Source organism: Vicia villosa, linkage group LG5, assembly GCF_029867415.1.
Source record: "Vicia villosa cultivar HV-30 ecotype Madison, WI linkage group LG5, Vvil1.0, whole genome shotgun sequence".
NCBI lineage: Eukaryota > Viridiplantae > Streptophyta > Magnoliopsida > Fabales > Fabaceae > Vicia > Vicia villosa.
In genome coordinates, this window is record NC_081184.1 from 16,083,852 (window position 1) to 16,105,999 (window position 22,148).

Below are 22,148 nucleotides of genomic sequence, written 5' to 3' on the forward strand. Positions count from 1 at the left end.
CTAGGCCGGGAAATGCCAATTTTTGCATTTAATTTAAAATCAATAATTACAATAAAATACTACAAATAAACCAAAAAAAATCTGCAAAAAGTACAAAATGCCCTCAGCATCATTCAGAAATGGCAATACGTAACCCGGCCCCACACCTCATCCATTGGGATTCGCGATAGCGAAACAAGTCCACAACAGTGGGCCCCACTATCCCTTCTTTTTGTCCACCGTTTCAACTGAAAGCGAAACGCTCTCCACACACTCCCACTTCACTCACTCCACATAACGCCCTGTTTGCCTCCCACTTTCCCTTTCCCTATACCAACGTAAGCAACATTTTTTTTTCTCTTTTTCCTTTTTCTTTCCCACACAGAATTTTAAAAAAACAATAACTTCAGCGATAAAACGGTTTTGACAGATTCCAATATCGATATCATTATCAATATTTTATATATTAAAAAATAAATTATAGATAATTTAACACCATGATGATCGTAATCAATGTCGCGACATCTTTATTCAGATTTTAAAAAACAATCTTGCCTGCAACACGGTCGGGTTGCAGTTTTTGCAATTTTAATCAGTATAGATGTCACGACACGGATTATAGTAATCGCGCGGTGTGAGTTATTTATAATTTATTTTATAATATAAAATCAATCATAATAATATCGTTAAAATTATTTTGTCGCATCCGTATTCGCAGTGAGATATTATTTAAAACTTGTTTCCACCCATAAAAAACACGCGGCACATAAATACAAAAATTAAAAACTAATTAAAAATAAAAATATATATACGAAAATGAAGGAAGAAGAAAGAATGAAAATGATTATGGAAGATTATTAGATTAGATTACTCCACAACCAAACAGTGCCTTCATTGCAATTCTTTACTTCGCTTTTAAACTACGTGCGCTTTCTTTTCTTTTCTCAATTACGTTTCGTATCTTTCTCTTCATCATTCAAAATCGTTTTTCGTTTTTTTCTTCTTCTCTTTTCAGGTAATCTCTTACATGTTCTTGATTCCTTAGAATTTCTCTGTATTTTACGATTTTAATGCCACATTTTCTTAGTTTAGTTGTTAATATAATTGTTAATTAGTTGTTAATTATGTAATCACTTTTGTTCTTGAATCTGAAATGTGAGTTTTGTTTGTTATTGTTAATCGATGAAGAGTTTCTGTTTTTGTTCTTTGTTATAACTGCTTTTTTCGAAGCCAAACAAGGCCTTACCGTGGATTTTCAGCTTTTTTATTTAATCAGTTTGTTTCGATTTTTGAGCTCTGTAGAGTATTAGAATTTAGAAATCCATCGTTTTCGTTATTTATTACTAACTGGTATATATCGTAGTCATGGTTTTGAGTATTTAATTTTATGTGTACTAGTTGTTTAGTGTACTAGTAATTGATTTATAGGGTTTTGTTTTGTTTTGGATTTGATTATTGTTAGTGGAATTGATTTAATCAGATTTGGAAATGAGGTTTAGGTAATGCTTTAAATATCGGTCGCGTCGCAATTTAAGTCGGTACAGGTGTTGTGACACTGTTTACGGTCGCATAAAAGATTTTGCGATTTCGGTCGGTATATATATTGCAACACTGTTTGCGGTCGCGTAAAAGCTTTTGTGGTTTTTGTCGTATAGGTGTTGCGACACTGATTGCGGTCGTCGCAGTGTGAATTAACTTCTTTAACATAAAAGCGGTGAATAACAGTATCGGTATGGACACACGGCCTTTTTTATGGTCGTGGACCGTTTTTTTAAACCGTCATAGATAGAAAAAGATTATATTCTTTGTTAATTGTTAGTGGAATTAATTATAATCAGATTTGGAAATGAGGTTTAAGTATACATCATCACTTCATTCATTGAATTAAGATGTTAGCTGAATTAGAAATTGTAAGGTTTTGTTAAGGTTTATGTGTGTTTCCTTTTTATGCAATGCATTCAATTATTTTCTCTTTCACGTGGCTTTCTGCCATATTCTTTATAGACAAATGTCGAAATCATGTTTCAATGTTTTCAGCATCAATGTTTCTGTTTTTGTTTGGTGCAATAGAAAAATGATATTGCTTTTATTGTTACCAGCTTTTTCCTTCATTAATTGTTTGATTGATTGTTGACCTGTGTCATAGCCTGAACCTAGATATTCACAAACCCTTATTTTGTTTTTTGAGTTTGTATTGAGTTTTCATACTAGAAAGTGGAGTGTTCTCAGCATTTTACAATGTTGTACAAATTCTTTTTGCGTTTGTATTGAATGTCTTTTCTTGTTTGGAATTGATGAAATTGTGAATATTTTATGGCAGATAATTGCTTGTGAGTGAACTGTGAAGTTTGAGGGTTTGTTGTGTCATGCCAATCAATTTACAGCCAAGTAATGAATTCATGATACCTTCTGAGGACATGGTATTTGGGTTTGAATTCAAAAAGCTCGGCTCAAAACGGCATAACAGTTCGAAGATAGCTAAAGAAAGTTCTGCATTGCCACAATTAAATCAGAGTCTGATCCCAAAGGGTGCAGATAATTTGAGGTCAAAGAGTGGTGTTGGTCCACAATGCAGTGATCTCAAACAGAAAGCAAAGCAGGATGCGGAAGGAAACATTCGGAACCGGGAAACTACGAAGAGAAGTGGAAACGAACGTGATGAGCTTGTAAAACACATGTCTAATTTGCCGGGTTATCTCCTGCATAATGATAGATTGGAAAATGTTCAAGAGAAAGCATTCAATGTTGGTGTTTTAGATTGGTCTCGACTCGAGAAATGGAAGCACAAGCATATACCAGAGGAAGTAACTAATCATTTCACATCTGTCAATAGAGGTGAATCGTCATCAAGAATAGTCACTAAATCGTCCCTCAGTGCTGGTGGAAGAGAAAAACTTGACGACACAAAAAGTTTGCGAGATGTCAGACCGACCAACAAGGAATCACTTCCTCGAAGTAGCAAACTTCCATTTGAGAATATCGAACGATTCGAATTTTCTACGAGTGAAACCAAGAGCATAGGAAATGAGCAGAGGAGGAATGGCAGTATTAGAAGAACTTTAGATGCTGGAAACTCTGCATCGAAATCAAGGCACCACAGGGTCTCATCTTCTATTCCTTATGAAAATGTAAATGGCAAGGATAAGGATAATGGAAAATCTGCATCGAAATCAAGGCACCACAGGGTCTCATCTTCTATTCCTTATGAAAATATAAATGGTAAAGATAAGGACGATGAGTACTACCACAAGAAAAAAGAGAGACGTCGCAAGTCCAGCTGTGATATGATACAGCCATCAGTAAAATCTATAGGCAAAGAGGCATCATTCAGTTCTAAAAAAACGAGTTCTGGCAACCATGAATCCAGGCTAAAGGGAAATCAGTTGCTGGAGTCAGGTTCTGACAATAGTTGTAAAAATGACCATAGCAAGCCAAGTAATATTGTGCTGCTCTATCCTCATGAAACTTCCGACTCAAGTTCTTCAGATAATTTCCGGCTTTCTGAATTCAGAACATCATCAGAAGAAAATTGTCCAGAATCAAGCCGAAGTAGTTTATCATATGTTTCCGTTCCTGAGGAGGATTACATTGGCAATGTAGGTCCAGAAATCCGACTTTCAAGTGGGCGCCGTTCAGTGGTTGAGCATACATCTTTTTCTGAACCAATGCAACACAGTGTTAGTACTACTGATCCTGGTATGCAATCTGAAGCTGCTTGCTTTGAAAAGGATGTGTTGGAAAATAGGCTGAGCATTCAGTCCGCTTTCAGTAATCTGATCGAATCATTGGACCAAGAAACTGCTGAGCTGACTTCTCAGAAGGGTATGAATTCATCATCCCACAACCGTCGGTTTAGCTTCAGCTTAAGTCGAATCGGCAGAAGTTTCAGTTTCAAAGAAGGCCCTGCGGTTTCACAATTTGGTTCTAAGTCTGTTTGTTCAAAGTCTGGTCCAGTGACTCCTGAATCTTCTATTCGTTGGGATAATTCAAGCAAAGAAAAGACGAATAGTCAAAACAGATCAAGATCAAGTCCTCTTAGGAGGTTATTAGACCCTATATGGAAACATAAGGCGGCGTCAGATACACACCACCATTCAGGTGAAAGCAGTCAGAAACAAAAGGGAAGAATGAATTCAGTCAGTTTCAGGAGTATTGGTCTTCAAAAATCGCTTCAGGATGAAAAGAGCAAGGTATCATCAATCCAAGGTCTCTTGCAGCTTACAATAACAAATGGAATGCCTTTGTTTAAGTTTGTGCTCAATGACGAAAGAAAGATTTATGCTGCTACCAAGAATAGTTTAGCATCACAGGAGAAGAATGATTTAGGCTGCTGTTTTACATTCTACTTGGTGAATGAAATTAAGAAAAAGAGTGGTGGATGGATGAGTCATGGAAATAAAGAAAAAAGCTGTGGCTATGCATACAATCTTGTTGCTCAAATGAAATCTTCTACCTCCAAAATCACTGAAGCAATCAATCAGAACTCCAAGAGAAAGTGCATGAATAAAGAATATGTCCTGTTGGGTGTTGATATCAATCAGACGGAGCAAGGACCCCCAAAGTTCATACCGAGCATGGAGCATGCTGCTGTTGTTATTGAGACTTTGTATGAAAAATTGAGCAACGAACGAATTCATAGTGATTATGATTTGCATGAGAAGGGATGCTTAAAGTGCTTGGCAGATGGAAGATGCTTGTGCAGGTCAGGAGAAAACAATATCTCTGTTAGCTCTACAGTTATACTTCCAGGTGGTGTACATGGTTCACCAAACAAAGGTGAACCTTCATCGTTGATCCATCGATGGAAAACTGGGGGATTGTGTGATTGTGGTGGTTGGGACATTGGTTGCAAACTCCTTGTGCTCCACGAGCAGAAACTGAATTCAAACATCCAGAGAAGTTATAAACCTTACCAGGATCGTTTCCAGCTTTTTGTTCAGGTATATAGCTTTTACATTCTATACTTGATAGCATGCTTGTATACATTTGTATATTATGGTATGTGGATACTGGATACCCTCTTTTACACATGGTTATCACAACTTTCAGGAAGGAGCTGAGCAAGAAACGCCCATTTTCACTTTGGTGCCATTGAAGAATGGATTCTACTCAATTGAATTCAGTTCAACAATCAGTCACTTACAGGCATTCTTCATTTCTGTTGTTTTATTAAGCAGCCGGAAACAACAGGGTCCCTTGGAAATCGGTAGCATGAGAGAAGAGATCCTCAAGGAATCAAATTCCAATAATAACAGTAGCAGACATCAGGGGAAAACACCTATGAAGTATACTCCAATTCCACCTCTTTCCCCTGTTGGCAGAGTTTAAACCTGTGTCGTTAAATAGTGGCGCTATAGTACTATAGTATAGTGGAATTTGAACAAAATAGCTATTGTTCCACGATACGCTATTTAGTATAAAATGTAGTCAAATAGCGGGCTATAGCACTGCTGCGTAGCGGAATTTAAACAAACCGTTTTGCACTGCTGCGTAGCGGAATTTAAACAAACCGTTTTTTTACGCGATCTACAATTGACGATACTGGTTTGAAGAGATTTTTTTTTAGTTAGTAGCTGTTAAGATCTTCAAGTAGTTGAGGAATAGCTAGCTAGTTAATAGCATTGCAAAAACATTATATATGTTAATCTAGCAATTGGATTCACACTTTTCTTTTACCACTTACCTTTATACAGGGCCGGATAAAAAATGCTATTGTCAGTTTCTCTTTCTTTTTTTCATTAAAAAGAAAGTGGAAAAAATTAAGTCCAAGAACTTTCGTTGCATAATTTTCTTTTATTTTACCTTCATTTATGCTGTCTGGTATAATAACAAACGGTTCAATCATACCTTGGTGTTGTAGAAAAGTGTGTTAATTTTACTCTTACTCATTGTATAAAACAAAATGTCAGATAAATAAAAACAGCAGAGTTATACTCTCCATTACTAGAAAGAAAAATCAGAAATGTTTGCTAGCCAGCTAACTAGAGATTATTGGCATGGGGATACATTGAAGTGTATACTATGCATTGACTAAGTTTTAACATGATTACAATATTTGCCACTGAAAATGTTTGCTCTCAATTGACTGTTTGATCCCAACCATTTGGTTAAACACCAGTTTTTGTTTCTAATCACGTATAGTTATGTATAAAAACATATATTTAAGAATTTAAGATCACATAGCTCATATTCGGAGATATATTTTGAAGTATATGTTGTGAAGACAAAATATTGTTTGTGGAATGGAGAAAGAGATGATTATTTTTCTACTAAAAAAAGAGTCAGACAAGGAGATCCAATTTATTTGTCTTTTTTGTATGAAAGCAGGTAGAAGAGGTCCAGTGGTATCACATCTCATGTTTGCTAATGACCTTCTTGTCTTTGCTAGAGCTATAGAAAAACAAATGACTTGTGTTGTGGAGGATCTGAACGAATTATGTGATATCTAAGACCGAAGAATTAGGAACGAAATATTAATGTTAAGTTCTCTAAAAATAGTTCATAGCACACTAGAAGAAAACTCCTTCAGTTGTTAGGCTTTAAGGAAACAAAAGGAGATGGCCAGGTACCTAGGCGTTCCTCTGACCGGGAGAAACTCGAAAGACTTCTACTACCTTATTGAGCAAGTTAAGAAAAAATTAGCAGTGTTGAAAGGAAATCAACCGCCTTTTACCGAGAGAGTCACTCTAGCCAAGTCAGTCATTGAAGCCATACCAACATATCCAATGATGAATTGTGCACTGCAAAAGCTTGTCTGAAGGAAACTCAAAGGGTGCAAAGAGGCTTTGTTTGGGATGACAATGAGGATGTGAAGCACATTCACACTCTGAGATGGGATAGTATTTCGAAGCCTAAAATAAGAGGTTTTGGCATGAGGAAACTTGATGATATGAACAAGGGCATGCTTACTCAAGTTAGGATGGAAAATTATGAGTGGGGACAATTCTTTGTGGTGCCAAGTGATGAAAGGAAGTATGATAGAAATAACAATATGATCGATGGAGTGGAAGCTAAGGTTCATGAATCAAATTTATGGAAGAGTCTAGTTAGTATATAACTAGTTTTTAGTATTTGTTGTATAATGCTTACACATGCTCATACTAAGAAAAAACAACTAGTCAATGAGATCACTGAAAATTGGCAGGACAACTAGTTATTTTGCAACAAGTTACCATTGCACCTAATAAATCCTAAGCATTGAATCCATTAATCCATATGTCAAAGCTTCTAAGATAATTTGTGTACTCAAGTTGTAACATAAAAAAAAGAGAAACTTTCGAGGCCAACGACTATTTCTATACAACACATCAAAAATGGAAAACTGAGTTAAGACGAAAGACAACAACTATGCATCAATTCATATATCCACTGGCGAAGCATGATGGTTACAAATAAACCACTCACCATCGATCCTCTCGAACACATTCGTTACAAATTGTCCTCCCCATCTTCCTCCTTTCGACTTTACAAATTCCATGCAAGTCACATATCCCATATCCCCTCTAGCATGAGCTTTAATGTCTTCTAGTTTAATTCGCAGTGGAAATTCATAGTTAGCCCATACATAATTCCAGCTCTCGATAACATCATCGTATCCGGATATTCCTTTCAAACCAGGATGTACGCAGCATACTTCGTCCCTTTTCGCCCACATGGCTTGCATGCCTGCAAGGTCACCATCCCTGAATGCATTATAAAACTTGCTGTTTACTCCTAACACTTCGATTTTGCTATCTTTTTGAAGGCTTTTTAGAGTATCCCTTATTTCTGCTGCTCTAGTATAATTCTCCTCAGCAATTGCTTTCTGCAGCTCCTCCACTAAAGTGTGTTCATCTAATGCTATGTTCTCGCTACTCAACACGCTCTCCGAGTCTTCACTTTTTACGCCCGGTTGTGTCCCTGACAATTATAATTGAACAAGATTGTTTACAATGTCAATCAATCATAATCGTTAAATCATATGAAACAAGACAGTAGAAAGAAAGGGCCAACAATTCGTATGCTCATTGGCTAAAGACAAATTGAAACATTATCGAAAAAGTAGTTGCTATATGAATCAAAAGGGTTCAAGAAACAAAGGACACTTACTGAATCTTCTCATTTGTAACTTGAGGCATTGATTAGGCAAAAGACACAGTTGGCCTCCTCTTTCTAAACTTTTACCGAAAACTAACCTATTTTGATCAAAGGATGGTGACAGACAAGCATGATGTTGCTTCTGAAAGCTATTGATGAACAAACCCGGCAAGAAATTAAACTCTTTGACGGAAAAAGAAAGCCCCTTCATGAAAAAACTCAAAATTAATCACAACGCACCATACCGGCATAATCATTAATAGAGAAAACATAATTTCATATTTATTCCTCAGCCATTCATGAACTGCATAAATTTTCAAAAAATCACCGTGTTTTCAACCACTCAATCGAAATTCTAGCCTCTAAGTAAACAAAATATGAAATTCCAATCCAAAATACAAAATTCTAGCCTCTAAGTAAACAAAATACAAAATTTCAATCCAATACGAAATTCTAGCCTCTAAGTAAACAAAACACGAAATTCCCATTTCAGGTAGTTGAATCAAATCTATGTTAAATCCCGGAATTCTTAATTCAATAGACTGTTGGTCAACATATAAATGCTCTTAAACTACGAAGCACGGACACGGGACACGCCACCCACACTAACGCGCGTCGCCACTAGTAATAATTTGAAAAAGTGAATAAATTGAATGTAATCACGTCGACACCAATAATAATTTGAAAAAGTGAATAAATTAAACTTAATCACTAGACACACCTACCTTTGTTCAGAGGTGTTCAGAGGTGTCTGGTGCTACAGAGCTCTTAAGTGGTTATTTTGCAGTAAGCTATAAATGATACTTCTAAATTCCACTAAAAGATTAATAAGAACAAAAAGAATTGAACTTTTAGGTTAAAAACAATGGGAAACTCACATTAAAGGATAAGGCAGTTCCATAGAGTGCCATACTCCAAATTCCAAATTCACAACAAGGAGCTGTGGAAAAGGACTTGAATCAGTTAAGCACAATCACCTTATTCTGAAAATCACACAAAAATTTGGGATAATCCTCCACACAAATACTTAGATTTCATATTATAATAAACATAACATGAAGATAACCGAAAAACTCAATTTATCTACAAGAACAGATACAAATACAAGAATGAAGCACATCTGGAGAAACCATATTGAGATTTTTTTTATACCTAGGAACAAAATTGAAGAATGAAAATGATGATTAAAAGTGTAAAAATGAAGAGTTTGAGGATTTGGGGGTGAAGAATGAAAAGGAAGGGTAAGTAAAAGAATAGTAGAAGAAGGCAATTGGAGAAACCTTGGGAGTGAGGAGGAAAATGGAAAACGGTGTTGAAGGATCAGAGAAAAGAACAGGCGCAGGTGCTATGATATTTTGTAAACAAAGTGGGGTTTGCTGAAAGGGTTATATTATAAACTACCCCAACAGAGTTAGTTTGTTCAGACATATCCTGCAGACATGAACTAAAAATTACAATTTGCAATTTACAAATTAACTTTAATTATGAGAAATAATGAATTGATTGAATCAAACCGAATTAAAATATGCAAAAATATTTTTAAGGCATGATTGCAGTTTTGATTCTCCTATTGTGCATTTTTTTCATTTTTGATTCTCATAGTTTAGAATCCGAAATTTTGGTCCCTTAAATGTTTTTTTTTTTTAGGATTTTAGTCTCTCTGTAAATCTAAGACCAGTTTTTCATGACATGGCGCGTAACCTCATGAAGTGTCACATGTCAACTCATGTTTTACTTATTTTAGATTTTTTTAATGTATGTTAAAATTACATAATATATTTTATATTTCAGAAAAATAATTTAAACAATTATTTTTTAGAATGAAAACTAAGTGTGAACCCTAATTGGAACTTTACTCGTTACATTTTCCCTTTATCATTGCTCACCTTCTTCTTCGCATGCCTTTCTTGTTCATCAAAATTGATTTCGATTTCCAGAAGTTGATTCACAGGTCATTCTTGTTTGATTATCAGAAGCTGATTTTGCAGATCATTCGTTTTCGTCTTCAATTGCAAGTTTGTCTGCTATTTGCTTCAAGTTCGTTGTATCCTTCGTATTCAACTCAACCGACTGTTTACAATGTCAAATCCAACCTATGTTTCAAGGTAAATTATTATGTGTTTGAACTGTTTCTGCTTTGTCTGACTCCTGTGATTGCTTGTTTGAGTCTTGTGTGTTGCTTTCTAATGATGTTGCTATTGTTTGAGTCCTGCTAACTGTTTATGCTTTGTTTGAGTATATTGTTTGACTGTTATTCTGTTGCCTTCTAATAAAATTCAGTTATAGATGGTACTTTACATTATACTTTATCCCATGAGTATTTTATTGGTTGTGGTCCCCAAGTCCATTTACAGAGTGGCCCTAAATATTTTAGTTTATACTCTATTCCATGAGTATTTTATTGGTTATGGTCCCTAAGTCTCTAATGGTTATTTCTTGTACATATTTTATGTAGGCCATCTGCAAACCAAACTGTCATACTTAAAATTCACCATAAGGGAGAATTCATATATCGTCTTGTAAAGTTGTACATAGGTGAAGTTATTTCTAAAACGAAGTTGGATTGGGATGTGGACTTAATGTCCTATATGGACCTTGAATCCATGATTAAAAGTGAAGGATGTGGAAATATAAAATATCTTTGGTATTGGATCCCCACGTTATCATTTACTCGAGGCCTTCGACCGGTAAATAATGACCAAGATATTCTAACATTCATTGAATATGTTAAAGGATACATTGTCATTGATGTTTATGTTGAGCACCCAATTGAAATACCTGATTATGTTGATGTTGCTGAAGTAAATGTGCAAGCTAATAACCCGGTTAATGTGCAAGCTGAAGAAGTAAATGTGGATAATGTGGAGGATGAGCAGGTTGCTGAAGTGAATGTGGAAGATGTGCAAGCTAACAACCCGGATAATGTGCAAGCTGAAGAAGTAAATATGGATAATGTAGAGGGTGAGTAGGCTGTTGAAGTGACTATGGAAGAAGTGCAAACTGATGAAGTTAATATGGAGAAAGATGAAAGTGAAACAGATTCAGATTATGAGGCTAGTGAGGAGGATGAGGAGGATAAAGTGAAAGTGATGTTGATTTAGGTCATGAAGTTAATGTCGATTGGACAACAGTGCGGCCCAATGATCAAACTCAACATTTTTCAAGTCATAATGTTATTTTTAATAACGAGAGTTTTGATTCATATGAGCTTCAGGCTCCACCAGAAAGTGATGTTGAAGATGAGAATGAAAGGTTTCCAATTTTTAAAGAGGGCAAGAAATTTGAGTTGAGAATGATGTTCAAAGATAAGTTGCAAGTTAGAGATGCTATAAAAGAGTATGCAATGGATAATAAGAAGAATGTTGTCTTAAGAAAAAATGACAAGAAAAGAATGGTTGTACGATGCATGGAAGGTTGTCCATTTTATACATGTTTTAGTATGAGGACTAAGAATCGATTTCGGTAACTTGTTAGCTTCACCGATGAACATAGTTTCCATAGGACACCAAAGAATAGACAAGAAAAAACGGATTGGTTAGCTCGGCAATTTGGTTATACATTAAGACATAGTCCTAACATGAAGACTAAAGGTTTGGTTGCCGAAGCCTTACAGAGCCAAGAGAAAAGCGATAGATTTGATACAGGGTGCTGATTGTGAATAATTTATACATTTAAGAAGGTATGCTGAAGAATTGCTTAAATCAAATCCAAACTCGTCGATTAAGATACAATGTGTTGTTTCCGAAAGTTGTCCTATTTTCGAGAGAATTTATGTGTGCTTGGAAGGATGTAAGGTTGCATTTGCAACCACATGCAGGCCACTGATTGAGTTAGATGCATGTTTTTAAAAGGGGACTTTGGAGGTTAATTGATATTTGTTGTGGTTAAGGATGGAAATAACAAGATGATGCCGATAGCAATTTGCGGTTGTAGAAGCAGAAACAAAGGATTCATGGCAATGGTTCATGAAGTTATTACTTTATGATTTACAATATCCATCCTAAAGTCTATGAATTTATCTCAAATCAACAAAAGGTATGTTACTTTACGTCGTTGCATTGTTGGTACAATATGTCATTTACAATATGTTATTTAGTGCAATTATTTGTTTTAATTGGTACAAAGTTTATGTACAGGATACATTACAGAGTTTTTATGCACTATTAGGGCTCGTTGGGTGCGCAGGATATGATGGAGACATGATAGGATATCAAACAGGATAAGGATAGAATATGATACAAACATGATAAAACTTATCTTATCATGTGTTTGGTTCACACAGAATATATATATATATATATATATATATATATATATATATATATATATATATATATATATATATATATATATATATATATATATATATATATATATATACCCATGTAAAATAACTATTTTTTTCTAAATTATTTTGTAAAATATTTTAAAATTTATAAATTGGTAAAAAAATATTTTTCTATAATTATATATATTGAATAAATAATTTCAAATATAATATATATATATAAATTATTTTGTAAAATATTTTAAAATTTATAAATTGGTAAAAAAATATTTTTCTATAATTATATATATTGAATAAATAATTTCAAATATAATATATATATATATATATATATATATATATATATATATATATATATATATATATATATATATATATATATATATATATATATATATATATATATAGATAGATAGATAGATATATACTTATAAAACAATTATATATTTTTTACATTATTTTGTAAAATATTGAATAAATTTATAAATTGGTAATAAAAATAATAATTTTCTATAATTAAAAAAACTCAATAACACTATTGAGTAAATATTCAAGATCATGAATTCTTGTATATATAGTAGATAAATAAAATAAAAGTGTGTATATATATATATATATATATATATATATATATATATATATATATATATATATATATATATATATATATATATATATATATATAATATGTAAATGAAAAAATTACCCTTGCAAGAACATATATTTAATTTGATACGAAATAAAATTAATATTCATATTTTTAAAATTTTTAATAATTATTTTATTTTTAAAAATTCTAATTTTTTATATTTTATTAAGTTAAAAAATTATCTTATGACAATCATACATATATTTTAAAAATTATTTATTAATATTTTTAATTTAATATCAAATTAATTTTTATTTTTATTTTGTCATATTTCATTTTTTATTTTAAATTATATTTTATAGGGGTAAATTAGTAAATTATTTTCTTATCCTATCCTGTCGGATTCTAATCCAGCCCATATTCAGGATTGTAATTTGAACTAGTGAGGTAGGATATGATATATTATCATGTTGTGTCAGCAAACATTGGATTGAGATAAGATATGATACATATATCATATCATGTCTCTTATCCTGCACACCAAATGGACCATTAATGTTATTACAAGGATGGTACCAGCTATTTTAGATACCAGTCCATATGTTGAGCATAGGTTGTGTGTGAAACATTTGTATGGTAATTGGAGAAAAATATATATCCTGGACTAGAGATAAAGGAAGCTCTTTGGAGGGCTGCTAGGGCCACAACTATGCCAGGGTGGGAGAGAGGAATGAATCATATGAAATAGATCAATCCTAAAGCTTGGAAAGACATGATGGATGTGCCCGCTGCTTGTTGGAGTATATCTCACTTTAAGCCAGACATACAAAGTGACTTGCAAGTCAACAATATGTGTGAGGCATTCAATAAAGTAATCTTGGAGCATAAAGATAAACCAATCATTACCCTACTCCAAGGAATCAAACACTACATAACCGTGAGGATTGCTGCTCAAGAGGATGCTTTAAGTAGATGCAAAGGAATCATAAGTCCTATTTATCGATTAATATAGGAAACACTACGTAATTGTTTCCGTCAGGTAATTTTTTAGGGCAAGAATTCTTTAAGTGGGAGAGAGTTGTAACACCTTGATATTTAGATTTAATTATTTAATTGATTGTTTGATGTTTTGATGTGATTATATGAGTCACGGCGATTTATCGATGAATATAGGTGACGTGTGATGTTTGTGTTGATGTGTGTGGGATAGTGGATTTAAGGTGTTAGTTAGAATAATAGAATAATATAATTTCTAATTAGCATTATTAATTAATTAAATTAAATAAAGAGATAATATGAGGAGAAGTTAGTAAGGGCATATGAGGAATATCATAATAGGGGTCCTAAGGTTAAGTAGGTAGAAAGAGGGAAAAGGTGAGAATTCTTATTATCATGGAATTTAGAGAAAACGTGAAAGAAAAGAAAGAGATAAGGCAAGAAAAGGAGAAGAAGAAGAAAAATATCAACCGTAGAAATTCGAAAAGGGAATCAGTTCGGCTAATAATCTAAGGTAAGGGGGATTATCATGAGTATTATGTTTGATTTAAGGGATTGATAAAAATATGTTGGGGTTTGTGATATTTTGTGATATTTGATGAAATTGATGAACGACGATGATGAATTGTTGATATTATATGATTATTGTGATGTCTACTATGATTGGTTGTTGTATTGGTCTATGATAACATGATTTAGATTCAAACCCACCATTGTTGAGGATTTGAAGGTTTAGGGTTTCATGATGAACCTTGGAATAGAGATGAACGATTGTGTTTTGGGTATATAATACATGTTAGAACTAGGATCATAGACCTTAAATCGCATAAAGTTATCAATTAAAACATTTTTGGCAAAGTACTCATTTTGGTCCTTTAACTATAGCCCTAAGTTCAGTTTGGTCCCTTAATTTTTTTCGTGCCAAATTGGTCCTTTAACTTTTTAATAGATGCCTATGAGTCCTTTGCGTATACTCCGTTAGTCAAAGTCTGTTAAATGTCTGCGTGTCAGTAACAACTGGATTTGACCAACTCTTGTGACGGAGTTAGCGTTGAAAAAGTCAACGCTAAAAATTATTTCTAGATTTTAATTATTATTGTTCATCTTCTTCCCCAAATTTTTAAATGCATACCCATTATCCTTTAAACATTAAACTTCCAACATTATCCTTCAATACCCATTTTTATACTTATTATTATTCATACCCATTATCCTTCAAACGCAACCGTTGAACAATCACCACCCAAAATCAGAAGCCATAAAAAGTTATAATAATAAAGAGAAAAGACAATTACACATAACTCTAGAACTAAATACTTTGCAAATTAAATCTGCTTTGTCAACACCAAATCATCATTTTCATAGCCAATAACAACAAACACAATAGAATACGTTAAGAACCGAGAGGTAAAAACATTAATCAATTAACCTATACACTTTTCTATCCTGGCATCAAATAACAAATAAAAAACGAAACAATGTTTGTTAATATTAGGAACTAAAACGAACATTTCTTAACAATGTCGATATCGACGCCGACTCGGGGCTTTCTTATTGATGACGACTGGTTCCCAATCTTGAGAAATAAGGCCACCTAACAAGATTATGTCTTTGGTTATGGTTTTTGTGTGTAGGGTTCGAAGTTCAACGAAGGAGGAAATGGAAATAGAACCGTGGAAACTTTTTTTATTTCCCATTATTTTTGTTTAATGCCTCTGTATTTTTATTTATTTTCATTTAAGAGGAATTTGATTGAAGGATACTGTTTGAAGGATAATGGGTATGAACAATAATAATTATAAAAAATGGGTATTGAACGATAATGTTGGAAGTTTAATGTTTGAAGGATAATGGGTATTAAAAATTTGGGGAAGAAGATGAACAATAATAATTAAAATGTAGAAATAATTTTTAGCGTCAACTTTTTCAATGCTAACTTTGTCACAAGAGTTGGTCAAATCCAACTGTCACTGCCATGTAGATATTTAGCAGACTTTAACTAATGAAGTAGACGGATAGGACTCATATGCATCTATTAAAAAGTTAAAGGATCAATTTGACACGAAAAAAAGTTAAGGGACCAAACTGAACCCAGGACTATAGTTAATGGACCAAAATGGGTATTTTGCCAACATGTTTTGGGCAAAAGATGGGGACTAGTTTGATGCAGGTCGCGCGGGATTTTCTATAGAAATCGTAGAGCTCGCTTAACGCGCTTTTGAAAATAAAACAAACCTGATTACAATAGGTATAACACTTAGCGCGGTACAGGGAGCGCTTAGCATGGATTCCTCAATCGAAAATTAATATTGTTGAAAAACGATTGCAGAATATGGAAGCTTATATTTTATTATAATTTCCAAGAATTTTCTGGAATTTACTGTGCACTTTTGGGTAAGTTTAGAAGGCATTTGTATGTAACTTGGTTTTGTGAATTCTTGTGCTTCAGTGCTTGATTTTGGTGAATGTTGTTGTGTTGATTGTTAACATGATTAATTGATGATTGTGTGTTCACTTGACCAAGATGCTTGTGATGTTGTATGTTTGAATGATGACATGACTTTGATGAATACATGAATGATGATGCCATTTTGACTAGCTGTGGTCTGTGATTTTGTGAAGTTGAGCATCATGCATTCATAGCATATTTGTAGGACAATAGTCCAACGATATTGTAGGACCATTGGTCTAGTAACGACCCTTAATCCCATTGTGCGGATTGAGTGCAATATTGTGATGTGCTCCAGTTCCAAGCGGGAATCGATCCTACGATGGGGATCTTTGGAGAACGATGACTGAGTCATCAATGATGAATTGGTACCACATTCATGAGTCCATTGTTGTTGCATTGCATGGTTGTGATATGTTGATAATTAATGATGCTTGATTATTTGTGATGTGAATAACTTAAGTGATAATTGTGATTGAATCATGAGATGATGTCATGAATAAGTGATGATGTGCATGTATGGGTAAGTATGTGAATGTAATGAATATGTCGTATCGATATATGTGTGGTTCATATTCATATACCACTGCTATATCTATTCCTTATGTCTTATATAATATTCATGAAATACCCACCCTTCTTGTTTGAATGTTGTCTCCACGTGGGTAACGCACAAGTAATTAGGAGTAGTCCGTTGAAGTTAGAGGATAGCTTTATGGAATCCTTTTACCGTTTGTTTAGATTGAATGAAGTCATGCTATGATACGTAACATCGGGGTCGGGGTCGCTAGGTTTTGGAACTATTATGTTCTCTTTGAGTATTTTAGATTTGATTGCATTTTGATGAGTTACCTTTCAAAGGAATTTTATGTTTGAGTTATAACTCATGAACCATGAGGTTTAATTGATGTTTTATGAATATTATTCTAAAGAGGTTTTAAATTATGAATTTTGCCGCGAGATAACATGCTTTGCTTTATGATGATGAATGAGATATAGTTTTAAATAAATTTTGAGAACCCGTGTTACGGAGCAAGACGGTTAATGTGACGTTTTCATGACGATGTGACACCCTTGTTGGTGATTTTACTCTGATTTAATTCGTTTTATATTGTGAATATTCCTTGTGGATTAGAAGAATCTTACAATATGTTTTTTTCTTCTATTGCATCTCTGAGAATTGCTGGTAATGTATTCTCTACAGGGTTGAGAATTGTTTGGATGTTTGATTTATTTTTAGACACTAGTTTGATAAGTTGTTTTAGCCAAAATAAGCCAAAGAGGGTGATTGTTAATTCTCTGGTTTTTTGTTGGCATTATGTTTGATAAAACTAACTTATGTGCAGATGCTGAAGAAGATGTTCTATCTCTAACTAAGCAGACATGTCGAACAAAGATGTCATAGTCTGGATCATTCGACATCGTGTCCAGGACAGGTGGGCTAGGCTTTTGGATATGCGTGTTACAATTGCAGAAGATTCAAGGAGTCTTATGCAATCCTTTGTGGAGCAAAATTTGTGGATAAAAGATTTTATCTCTTGTCAACATATTTGATTGGTTTCTTAATTTGGATAAGATTTAGGAAACTAATATTTGAAGCCCTATCTTCATGGAGAAAATTTAGGAAGATTTTCTGGAGTGCCCTGCAGCGATTTGAAGCCCAAATCCAGTCCAGAAGATTGTTATGTATAGCAAGCATTAAACCTATTATTTTGTGTGAACCTACATTGTAGTTTGTGTTAGGGTTTATGCAATCTTGTCTATTGTGAACCTCTCCTATATCATATTGATTAGTGAGTTTGGTGTTTTCATCGAGTTGTAAGTTCTGTGTTCACTCATAAGCTTGTAAGTGTTGAATGTCTGTGTTTTGGAAGTGTGTATTCTGATATTGGTAATTGTTTATCACTATTGTGATTGAGGGGTATTTGAGGTGAGCCTCATACTTAGGTGAGTCTTAGGTAGAAGTTAGAACGGGTAGTGATTAAGTGAGAAGTTGTAAATCGGATGTTGTTTAGCTTTGAATTAGTATTATCATAGTGGACTTAATCCTGGCTTGGTAGCCCCAGAGTAGGTATTGTTGATACCGAACTGGATGAATAATTACTCGTGTTCTATAAAGATTCTACACTGCACTTTTATACCTTGTCATTGTAAAACATTGTCTCGAAATCTCTTAGGACATTTGTAATCTGAACGCCAGAACTTTAACTACTTTGATTGTTCCAAGATGCTTTGATCATTTCCTCACAAGTTTATTCTAAAATCTAACTATTTCCAAACTTTAAAAAAATGTCTATCCTCCTTACTTCATTATTTATAAGAGAAATAAAAATTGGATGATGGTCAGAAAAATCTAACCAGGTAAGAACTTTAATTTGCGCATTTGGAAACTGAAGCCTACAAGTATCGCTACACAGAGCGTCAGTCTCTCATATACTCCCAGGCTATCAGGGATGATAGAGCCTCCCTAGGTAAAGGGGATTTAACTAGTCACCCGCTTGAGTTATACCTAACACCCCCACATATACGTGCTTTTATCGTTATACCCTTGTCTAAAGTTACTAGTTTCATAAAGTATGAGTAAATACTGGAAATTTCAAAAAATATCGAAAAAATTTGAAAAAAATAACCAGAAATTTCAAAATTTTCGATAAAACAATCATAACTTTCATGAGTTTTTACTAAATTTTTTAAAATTTATGGTAAAAACTCTTATAATTTTACCAGAAATTTTGATTTATGGTAAAAACTCTTGTATTTTTTACCAAATTTTTGAAATGTATGAGTTTTACCAATAATTTCAAAAATTCTGGTAAACTTCATACTGGAAATTTTAAAATGAGCTACCAAAATTTTGGTCTGTTATCGAAAATTTTGAATGAGATTTAACTCAAATTTATCCATGGATAATTTAGAAATTATGAAAAAATGTGGCGTACCGGGTATAAACGGAGGGATGACAGGTTAAATTCTCCTAGGTAAATGTGTGCCCATTAAAGCCCAGATCCTATGGATTGCATGAATCTATTTTTTTGGTTAAATATGGTTTTGTTCCTCCTAAATTTTACAAAAATCGTTTTTAGTCCCTCAAAAATTTGCTTCAAAGAATAATCCTCTTAAAGTTTTCTGTTCACACTTTTAGTCTCTTCCGTCTATTTGGTTAAAGGAAGCTAACGTGGTATGCCACGTGTCACGCCACGTCAGTTAAAGTCAACACTATATAAAAACAGAGAAATTGCGGGGTTTTAAAACCCCTCTAAATAACTAAAATCTTCAAGACTTCATCTCCATTGCATTTCTGGAGACATTCATTATAAAAGTTTTTGTTGCAATGACAATGTTAATAATGTAACCTTATGTAATCGTTTTAAAATCTTAAAGATGAATATTTTAGATTCATACCCCAACATGAAAGTAGAATCATTATAGTCTTTAGATGAAATGCAACACATCAAATTCCTCAAAATCCAAATACAGAAGTTTATTAATGTCCCATTTTAGATTGCACAGGTGCAAAAATTACTAGATGAAATGTATAGGCAGTCATTAGAATTTTAGATTTAAGGATTTATGGGATTTTTTTATGAAAAAATAATGTTTTTTTCCAGTTCTTTAGAGGGGGTTTTGATAAGTGCTAAAATGTCAATATTTTGAGTATGTAAATAGTGGCACTTATCGATACTTTTGTTAATATCGTTTGAATAATTCCCTGTTTTGTGTATAAATACGTATACTTTGTGAATAGTTGTATTTTCATATACTTTTATACCATTTGATAGTTTTTCCTTTGTTTTTATAGGTATTCATGCTTATTGGAGCCTTGAGGAATAAAGTGTCAAAGGCGACGACGCCATTTTGTTGAATGCAGTATAGGGCAAGCAACAAACAAGATTTGGAAATATTAATCCGGGAATTATCGTCCACAGAGATGGAGAGATGCCATTTAACAGTTTCTACGGTTTCGAACTTTAGATTGAATGAGCAAAAAGTAAACAAAGATATAGACAGTAAAAGAATAAACACATTCTTAGAAGAGAAATAACTTATCAGAAATGTAAATATATTCACTCTTCACAAACATACACTTACCAACCCGTTATACTCAACCTACAATACTTGTCTATGGTATCACGTATCTCTCACATAAGTGTCCATCTCTGGAGCACCTACGAGATTAACTCACAACCAAGGTTATCTCTAATGCAAAGTTGCGATAACATCCGTATTCTCACACTGGCGATCTCTCGCGCGCCGCTCAAACACGAAAGCATTAAGTACAGATACAAACGGTGAATGATAGCTCTAAATATATCTCTAGAGTTCAGAACCAACAGATTATCATCCTAGATAAGGATTCAAGAAGTTTATCTCTAAAGCGCCCCATATCCCCAGCATAGAGCAAAAATCCAGGATAACATCAACACAGATTTGTAAAGCAAGTTAAACATAACATTATAATCGGTAAATATACATAAGATTCAAGTAAATATACAAACAAAACCCAACCAAAGAGAAATACACAAAGAAGAAGAGAAATGAACCGAAAATCTCCCGGTTTGTCAGCTCCGTTCGACGCTCAATCCACCCCCGATCATCCTTATGCAACCTCCGAAGTTGTTTTCTAAGCTAATTTTGATCTAAGAATGAAAATGATGGTTTTGGGAAAGTTTTAGTCCCAAAACCATCATTTTCATTCTTAGATCAAAATTAGCTTAGAAAACAACTTCGGAGGTTGCATAAGGATGATCGGGGGTGGATTGAGCGTCGAACGGAGCTGACAAACCGGGAGATTTTCGGTTCATTTCTCTTCTTCTTTGTGTATTTCTCTTTGGTTGGGTTTTTGTTTGTATATTTACTTGAATCTTATGTATATTTACCGATTATAATGTTATGTTTAACTTTCTTTACAAATCTGTGTTGATGTTATCCTGGATTTTTGCTCTATGCTGGGGATTTGGGGTGCTTTAGAGATAAACTTCTTGAATCCTTATCTAGGATGATAATCTGTTGGTTCTGAACTCTAGAGATAGATTTAGAGCTAGCATTCACCGTTTGTATCTGTACTTAATGCTTTCGTGTTTGAGCGGCGCGCGAGAGATCGCCGGCGTGAGAATACGGATGTTCTCGCAACTTTGCGTTAGAGATAACCTTGGTTGTGAGTTAATCTCGTAGGTGCTCCAGAGATGGACACTTATGTGAGAGATACGTGATACCATAGACAAGTATTGTAGGTTGAGTATAACGGGTTGGTAAGTGTATGTTTGTGAAGAATGAATATATTTACATTCCTGATAAGTTATTTCTCTTCTAAGAATGTGTTTATTCTTTTACTGTCTATATCTTTGTTTACTTTTTTCTCATTCAATCTAAAGTTTGAAACCGTAGAAACTGTTGAATGGCATCTCTCCTTCTCTGTGGACGATAATTCCCGGATCAATATTTCCAAATCTTGTTTGTTGCTTGCCCTATACTGCATTCAACAGGTTTCAAACCCCCGCAATTTCTATGTGTTTATATAATGTTGACTTTAACTGACATGGCGTGCCACGTCGACTTCCGTTAGACCAAATAGATGGTAGGAATTTCGCAATATTTATGAGGACTGAAAACATATTTAACTCTTCTTTTTTTTAAACTTTCCACATCTTCTATTCGATACACTTCATTTTTACAACTTAAGAAACAATAGACTACATATTAAAGTCAGAGTTTAATAGAATGCACTGAGTTTTATATTATCATCCAATAATAATATATCATTCTTTCATGTC

The 22,148-nt window shown here is 33.7% G+C and overlaps 2 protein-coding genes across 6 annotated transcripts; one reads left to right on the forward strand and one right to left on the reverse strand.

The window, feature by feature from the left end:
• Positions 1–782: 782 nt before the first annotated feature.
• On the forward strand, positions 783–5,770 carry LOC131601399 (uncharacterized). Of its 2 annotated transcripts, none has more exons than XM_058873207.1 (3): positions 783–903; positions 2,300–4,919; positions 5,029–5,770. In XM_058873207.1, the coding sequence occupies exons 2-3, from the start codon at positions 2,346–2,348 to the stop codon at positions 5,305–5,307; spliced, it is 2,853 nt and encodes a 950-aa protein (XP_058729190.1). In that variant the 5' UTR covers positions 783–903; positions 2,300–2,345; the 3' UTR covers positions 5,308–5,770. The 2 variants fall into 2 exon arrangements, with proteins under 2 accessions (XP_058729190.1, XP_058729189.1); XM_058873206.1 differs by having other exon boundaries at positions 821–994.
• Positions 5,771–7,176: 1,406 nt separating this feature from the next.
• Positions 7,177–9,484, reverse strand: LOC131601400 (uncharacterized). 4 transcript variants are annotated; one of them, XM_058873208.1, is made up of 4 exons: positions 9,336–9,484; positions 8,934–9,038; positions 8,068–8,260; positions 7,177–7,878 (listed from the first exon to the last, which is right to left on the reverse strand). In XM_058873208.1, exons 2-4 carry the CDS (start codon positions 8,964–8,966, stop codon positions 7,337–7,339), a joined length of 768 nt encoding a protein of 255 aa, XP_058729191.1. In that variant the 5' UTR covers positions 8,967–9,038; positions 9,336–9,484; the 3' UTR covers positions 7,177–7,336. The 4 variants fall into 4 exon arrangements, with proteins under 4 accessions (XP_058729191.1, XP_058729194.1, XP_058729192.1 ...); XM_058873211.1 differs by having other exon boundaries at positions 8,934–8,995; positions 9,336–9,426; XM_058873209.1 differs by having other exon boundaries at positions 9,208–9,341.
• Positions 9,485–22,148: the final 12,664 nt, after the last annotated feature.